General features: G+C 48.1%; 1 protein-coding gene and 1 pseudogene across 1 annotated transcript in view; one reads left to right on the forward strand and one right to left on the reverse strand.

The window, feature by feature from the left end:
* The window catches only part of Numbl (NUMB like endocytic adaptor protein), a 23,333-nt gene that overhangs the window by 7,058 nt on the left and 8,785 nt on the right, over positions 1–7,490 (forward strand). Inside the window, exons 4-6 of the mRNA XM_028781603.1 lie at positions 576–650; positions 742–816; positions 2,818–2,958. Of these exons, the coding sequence (XP_028637436.1) occupies positions 576–650; positions 742–816; positions 2,818–2,958 (291 nt within the window). The remainder of the gene's footprint in view (positions 1–575; positions 651–741; positions 817–2,817; positions 2,959–7,490) is intronic.
* LOC114632999 lies at positions 5,686–6,330 on the reverse strand (annotated as a pseudogene).

Raw genomic sequence — 7,490 nt, forward strand, 5'->3', positions numbered from 1 at the left:
CAGTGAGGGGCTGGGGGCGTGGCTCAGTGGTAGAGCCCCTGCCTAGAGTCTTGCAGTGAAGGCTGAGAATGTGACTCGGTGGTAGAATGCTTGCTTGTCTAACATGTGTTCCGTTCCCAGTATGAGGAGGGGAGGGTATTAGGAACCAACCAACAACTTAAAATTGCAACTCCGGGCAATGGATGGGGCTTAGTCTCACTGGAAATTCTGGAGAGAGTCATTGCACCTGTACACTGATTTGTGCTGTGTGTGTATCTCTGTGTCTGTGTGTCTCTGTGTGTGTTTTCATGTGTGCACACTAGGGATTAAGCCAATGGCCTGTGCTCCTTTGAACTGACGTCAGGGTAGGTTAGAGCAGCCCTGTGGCCTACATCATGTCTGCAGGGACACAGAAATTCCTAGCTCTGTGTCTGAGCTAGGAATGGGGTTCCTACCTTATGGATTGGAGGTGCAGAGAGAATGAGTGACTACATCTGACTGGCTGAGGACTGAGGCCCCTAGTACGGGGCTGCCCAGTGATGCCGGCAGTGATTGACTACTCCATGTCTCCCGTTTCCTCCCTTCCTCCACCCAAGTACCTGGGCCACGTGGAAGTGGAGGAGTCCCGGGGGATGCACGTTTGTGAAGACGCCGTGAAGAAGCTGAAGGCGGTGAGTGAGGGGCTGGATCCAGAGAGTGGGCAAGAGCAGTCTGAAGGAGCTAATTCTGATCAGGCCCCTCTGTTCCCTGCCCCCACCCCAGATGGGACGGAAGTCCGTGAAGTCTGTCCTGTGGGTGTCAGCTGATGGGCTCCGAGTGGTGGATGACAAGACCAAGGTAGGAGGCCTGTGTGGGGTGGAGAAAGGCTTCCCACCTGCCGCCCGCCACCCGCCACGGGATGTTCCTCCCAAGGGGGCCCTCTCGACTCCACCATGTGTGCCTGCGCTGGCTTGGCTGGCTGCACAGTCCTAATTCAGGAATGAGGACCATGGTTATTTGCGAGCTGTTTCAGAGAGTGGGTGGGTTGAGTGCACGAATTGGAGCAGCCACCTCAGCGCCAATCCCAGCCACCCCCTCACCAACCGGGAAACCCTGGGGCACAAGATTTAACCCCTCTGGGCTCCCATAGCCTCATCTTTAAAAAAAAAAAGGCGGGGGGGGGTGCTGGTAATAGACCGTATCATCAAATCAGAAAGTCTGTGTGTATAAACTGTGTAAAATAGACCTGTAAGGGTCGTGCAGTGGTTAAAGCAGGCGTGAGGAAGTGAGCTCAGAGTCCCAGAATCCCATGTGAGTGCTAGTGTCCCACCCTCAGAAGACAGAGACCAGCAGAGCAAGCAGGCTAGCAAGACTAGCCATATCAGTGAGCTCTGGGTTCGATTGGGAGATCCTGTCTCAATGATTAAGATGGAAGAGTGCTTGAGGGCAATTACCAGGTTCAGCCTTGGCCCTCCATATGCATGTACACACACATGTACCTGGACACACAGTGGAAAAGGGGAGCAGAAGCAAACACCTCTGCCAGGAGCTGGCATGTGATAGTACAGGTGTATGATTCTAACTCTAGGGAAGTTGAGGCAGGAGGATTCCAAGTCGAAGGCTGGTCTGGGCTTCATGCTGACAAAATAAAAAGCTGGGGTGGGGTGGGGGTGGGGTTGGCATATTCTTCTCGCCTAGTTAATGTGGGTTGTTAGATATTTGAGGGTTTTGATTTTATTGAGACAGGGTCTGGTATAGCCCTGGTTGACCTCAAACTCATTATTTTGCCAAAGATGGTCTTGAGCTTCTGGTCTTCTTGCCCGTACCTCCCAAGTGCTGGGATTCTGGGCGTTCTCTCCATGCCTGGTTCATGCAGTGTTGAGGATACAGCCAAACATTTCCTATATACTGGGCAAGTACTTTACACTTGAACACATCTGTCTTAGTTATGGTTTCATTGCTGTGAAGAGACACCATGACCACACCGACTCTTATAAAGGACCACATTTCATTGAGATGGGCTTACAGTTCAGAGATTTAGTCCGTTATCATCATGGTGGGAAGCATAGCCGAACCCAGGCAAGCATGGTGCTAGAAGAGGTGCTGAGAGTTCCACACCTTGATCTGAAAGCAGCAAGCAGAAGGAGACTGTGTACCACACTGGGTGTAGCTTGAGCATAGGAGACTTCAAATTCTGCTTCCACAGTAACACACTTCCTCCAACAAGGCCACACCTCCTAATAGTGCCACTCCCCCGTAGGCCAAGCAGTCAAGCATGCGAGTTTATGCAGACTATTCGTATTCAAACTATCACAACATCCTCAGGCCTATTTTGTGTTTAGACAAGATCTCTGGGATCCAGGGTCTGGGTCTTTTTCTGATGCAGGGGAGTGAGACCACTAGTAACAGGGCCTTGTGTGTGCTAGGCAAACAGCTCTATCACTAGGTATCTGTTTCCTTTTGCTTTCCCTGACTCTAGACACTAACAGACACACCTTCCAGTTGATGCCCAGTACATGGGTGTTCAGTTACCTTTGCACAGGTCATCCTTTGCCCGAGGCTGTTTCTTCCTTTCTTGTCTAGTTAATTCTTCCTGCAGAAATCCGTGCTCAGCTAGGTTAAATGCCACTTCCTGGCTCCTGCAAGCCCTTGAGTCTTTCTCCTTATAGCCTACCTGTGCCTCTTGGCTGTGTCATCCATCTCGGATGGCTCCAAGGGACTGAATCATGACCCTGGGGCAGGCTGGCCTATGGCTATCTCCATGACAACTGGGTCCACATTTGACTCAGGATGAGATCACGTCTTGACTGCAGACAGGAGAGATGATTTTCCACTGCCTGCCTCCTCAACCCTTCCTAGGATCTGCTGGTCGACCAGACCATCGAGAAGGTCTCCTTCTGTGCTCCTGACCGCAACCTGGACAAGGCTTTTTCCTACATATGCCGTGATGGCACCACACGTCGCTGGATCTGCCACTGCTTCCTGGCCCTCAAGGACTCTGTGAGTACCCTGAGCCTCCCTGTGCCTGCTCTTATCATCCTGTCTTAGTTTGGGTTTAATTGCTGTGAACAGACATCATGACCAAGGCAACTCTTATAAAGGACAGCATTTAATTGGGAATGGCTTACAGTTTCAGGGGTTCAGTCCATTATCATCATGGTGGGAAGCATGCAGCATGAAGGCAGACATAGTGGATCCTGATCTGAAGGCAGCCAGGAAACTGTCTTCTGCAGGAAGTCAGGAGGGGCCTCCCATCCACACTGGGTGGAGCTTGAACACAAAACCTCAAAACCCACCCCCACAGTGATGAACTTCCTCCAAGAAGGCCCTACCTCCTAATAGTGCCACTTCCCATGGGCCAAGCTTATGCAAACCATGACACATCTCAAGAAGAGAGTGTCTACAGGTTATGGTAATACCTTTAATGCCAGCACTTTGGAGGCTGAGATAAGTGGATCTCTATGAGTTTGAAGCCAGCCTGGGGTCTACACAGTGGGTTGCAAGCTATCCAAAACTACACAGTGAAATCCTAAAAGACAAAACAACAGCTAGGTGGTGGTGGCACACGTCTTTAATCCTAGCACTTGAGAAGCAGAGGCAGGCGGGTCTCCGAGTTCAAGGCCAGCCTGATCTACAGAGTGAGTTCCAGGACACCAAGGGCTACATAGAGAAACTCTGTTTTCAAACACACACACACGGGGCTGGAGAGATGGTTCAGCGGTTAAGAGCACTGATGCTCTTCCAGAGGTCCTGAGTTCAATTCCCAGCAACCACATGGTGGCTCACAAACACACACACACACACACACACACACACACACACACACACCAAAACAACAACAAAAACCAAAGAAGGAAATTCAAATAGTCTCTAATGTGGAGGATTCTGGGATGTGAGTAGGTTACTACAGGCACATCAAACACCAAGAAAAAATATCGGTTATCATCAGCCTCTTATCAGTATTAATAGCGTGTGTGTTGGAGCATATGTGCACTTGCAGGCCTGATTGCATGTATGTCCACCATGTGCATGCAGATACCTCTAGAGGCCAGAAGAGGGCGTCAGATCCCTGGGACGGGAGTCAGAATTGAGAGCTGCCTCTTGTTGGTGCTAGGAACTGAACCTAAGTCCTGAGCAAGAGCAGACAGTGCTCTCAACCACTGAGCCATCTCACTAGCCCTTAGCCTCAAACTTTTGGTCCTCTTGTGTGCATGCTAAAATTTAGGATAACAGAAGACACTCATCACCAAACTCAGCAGCTCCACAAGTTTTTGCCTGTGCACCAGCCCTCTCTGTGGGTCTTTTTAGGAAGACCAAGCTGTAAGTCCTGGTCCCAGGGTCTTCATTCCATTGTGCCTCATAGATATTTATACATTGGAGGACTGGCTAGGTCAGTCCCATCCTCATCTAGGCTCTCACAGCACCTCTCCATAAATCTTTCAAGCATGGATGTCACAGGAGACCTGAAGGCTCTTAAAGCAAGAAAATGAGAGTGGAGGGAGGGACCGGACATGGTGTGCTGTGTGGCCATTTGGATGCAGTCTTGACATCACTTAGCCTGGCCCTCATGGAAATCTGTGTCCCGTGAGCCACAGAGGTCTTTCAGGTTAAGGGAGTGGACACAGCCTCCACTTCTGATGAGGGACTGAGAAGTTTTGGAAGAGCACATGGGGTGAGAAATTCACTGTGGCTATTTTTGGAAACTGTACTGGCTGCCCATGGTTGGTGGTGTGGATTCAGTGTCCAGCCACCTGGCTGTGTGGGATGTTGGGCACAGTGACATCTCTGCTCCGGGGATAGCTGCAGTGGCTTCTCCTAGGTTCATTGTGATCACACCACAGCCAAGTTTTCAACAGGGCGCCACAGTCCCGCCCTCCCAATGTGGTCACATGAAAATATATATATTTCTGCTTACCACTTAATTTGCCTCTTTTAGTTGGCTTGAGGACAGGCAGCTGGATCTCATCTGGGGCACAGGTTGTGACCCTCAGTTTTGATAACATTCCTCTGTTCTCTTCCCCATTCTCTTAATACAGGGTCTCTCACTGAACCAGACGCTTGCCAATTTGTCTAGGCTGGCTAACCAAGCAAGTTCTCAGAACCTGCCTGTCTCCACCCCTCAGTGTTGGGATCATAGGAGCCATGCCTGACTTTTTACATGGGTACTAGGATTCAACCTCAGGTCCTCAGTGTCTGTATAACATACCCTACTTGCATTTGAGTTTTTTTTCTTTTTTTAATTTATTTTTATTTTATGTGGATGGCTATTTTTGCCTGCATGCACATCTGTGCCACATGTGCATGCAGTACCTGCAGAATCCAGAAGAGGGCACCAGATCCCTGGAACTGGAGTTACAGTCCCTTGTGGGTGTCAGGAATGGAACCCAAGTCCTCTGTAAGAGCAGCCGCTCTTAACCACTGAGCCATCCCTCCAGCCCTGCTTTTGAGGGTGTTTTTTGTTTGTTTTTGATGGAATTCCACCTGTTGGTGGGAAATACACTTATTTGTACAAGGGTCAATCACACTGTTGTAATTGTTCCAGTGCCAGTGTATAAAGGGTCAGTTTGACTCTGGCTGTATGCTAAGTACTAAATCCTGGGTAGAGTTTATGTACCTGCTACCTTCTACATTCCCACAAGTCTACTACTACCTGCTTGGCAATAAGCTTAGAGCCCACACATGAGGTTTTCCACCATGACAAAAAGAACCTGTATTCGTTGTATAGGCTCACGCTTTCTTGCCAGCTGCCTTTGGAGCAGGTGCTTTCTGGGCTGGGGTCTTCTGACCTTTGTAACCTTCAGCAGCAGGCACTGCCTTCGGGCCTGCAGCCTTCTGCACAGGAGCTTCCTGGGCTGTCGCCTTCTTGCCTGGTCCTATTGCCTTCTTCGATGGGACTTTAGCTTTAGCAGCCGCCACTGCCACCACAGTGGCAGCCTTAGCAACAGCTGCTTTTTTCTGGGAGACGCTTTCAGAATAGCAGCTCTTTGAAGTTTCTTTACGTCGGTGTTGATTATTCTGTTTCTCATTTTCTTTGCCTTTATAACTTTGAAACGATCAAAGTCTGTCATCTTGGCTTTCCTTTCTCTGGCATCAGTTTTCTTGGCCCGTCTTGTGGCTGCCTATTTCGCATTGATATCTGCCTTCTCCTCCCACACTTTTTGTATGTACGTGAGCACTGTGTGGGAACTTGAGGATGAAGTCAGTGAGTTGCATGCATATGAAAGGCATGACCTGTCTCCTCACCCAAGTGCAGGATCCATCCACTAACGCCCTGTTCTGATCAATAACATCTACAGAAGAAACCAGCTTTCCAGCATGGGGCCCAAAGGAGACGTAGGCCACTCGGCCCTTCTCCATGAAACACCTGAACATCACGTTGGTGGGGCTCAGTGAGAAGCCTGCTTTTGAGTTTTAAAGAGAGTATCGTGTAGCCCAGGCTGGCCTCAAACACCCTACAAATGCTGGGCGTGAAACACCAGATCCAGCAGGTTTTAAAAATATTAATTATGAAATTCTTAGAACTTCCTCACTTAACTTTTTAATTTTTTTAAAGCCAAACACATAAAATTAGCCCCTTTGAATCATACAGTGAAGCTGAGTATGGTTCAAGGGAGGAGACGGGACTATAAGACCACCCTGAGCTATACAGTGACTTCCAGGACATTCTGGGCTACCTATTAAGATCCTGTCATAGATATACATAATATATATATATGTATATATATGTATATATATATATGTATTATAGAGAGATACAGATATAAATATAGATATGTAGGTATAGATAAATTTTATATGTGGATAGAGTTTGGATTTTGTTTTTCCTTTGCTTGTTAGTTTACACAGGGTCTCATTACATAGAACAGGCTGGCCTTAAAGTCACAGAGATCCACCTGCCTCTGCTACCCAAATGCCGGGGTTAAAGGCATTCACCATGCCTGGCAGTTTATTTTCAAGATTGGCATGGCTATTCTACCTCCTTCAGAATTCCATGTGAATTTCCAAATCAGCCTTTCCATTTCTGCAAAGACACTATTGGTTTTTGACAGAGATTTCATTAATTGTAGCTCACTCTGGGGAACGTTATTATCTTTCCCATATTAAGTTTTCTGGTCTAGGAACTCAAGATATCTTTCTATAGGTAGTTTTTAGGTTTTTTGTTTGTTTGTTTGTTTTTGTTTTTGTTTTTGTTTTTTTGATACAGGGTTTCTCTGTATAGTCCTGGCTGTCCTGGAACTCACTCGGTAGACCAGGCTGGCCTGGAACTCAGAAATCCACCTGCCTCTGCCTCCCAAGTGCTGGGATTAAAGGCATGCGCCACCACTGCCCGGCTAGGTTTTTTTTTTTTTTTTTCAGTATTTTGTATTTCCTCCATAGGTATGTTGTATCTCTGGTTATATTTTATGGTGTGTGTGTGTGTACAGATGCTTGCAGAGGCTAACGGTCAGAATGGGAGGTCTTATCATTTTACACCTTAGTTTTGCTTCCTTCCTTCCTTCCTTCCTTCCTTCCTTCCTTCCTTCCTTCCTTCC

Source organism: Grammomys surdaster, unplaced genomic scaffold (genome assembly GCF_004785775.1).
Source record: "Grammomys surdaster isolate TR1022 unplaced genomic scaffold, NIH_TR_1.0 485, whole genome shotgun sequence".
Classification (NCBI taxonomy): domain Eukaryota; kingdom Metazoa; phylum Chordata; class Mammalia; order Rodentia; family Muridae; genus Grammomys; species Grammomys surdaster.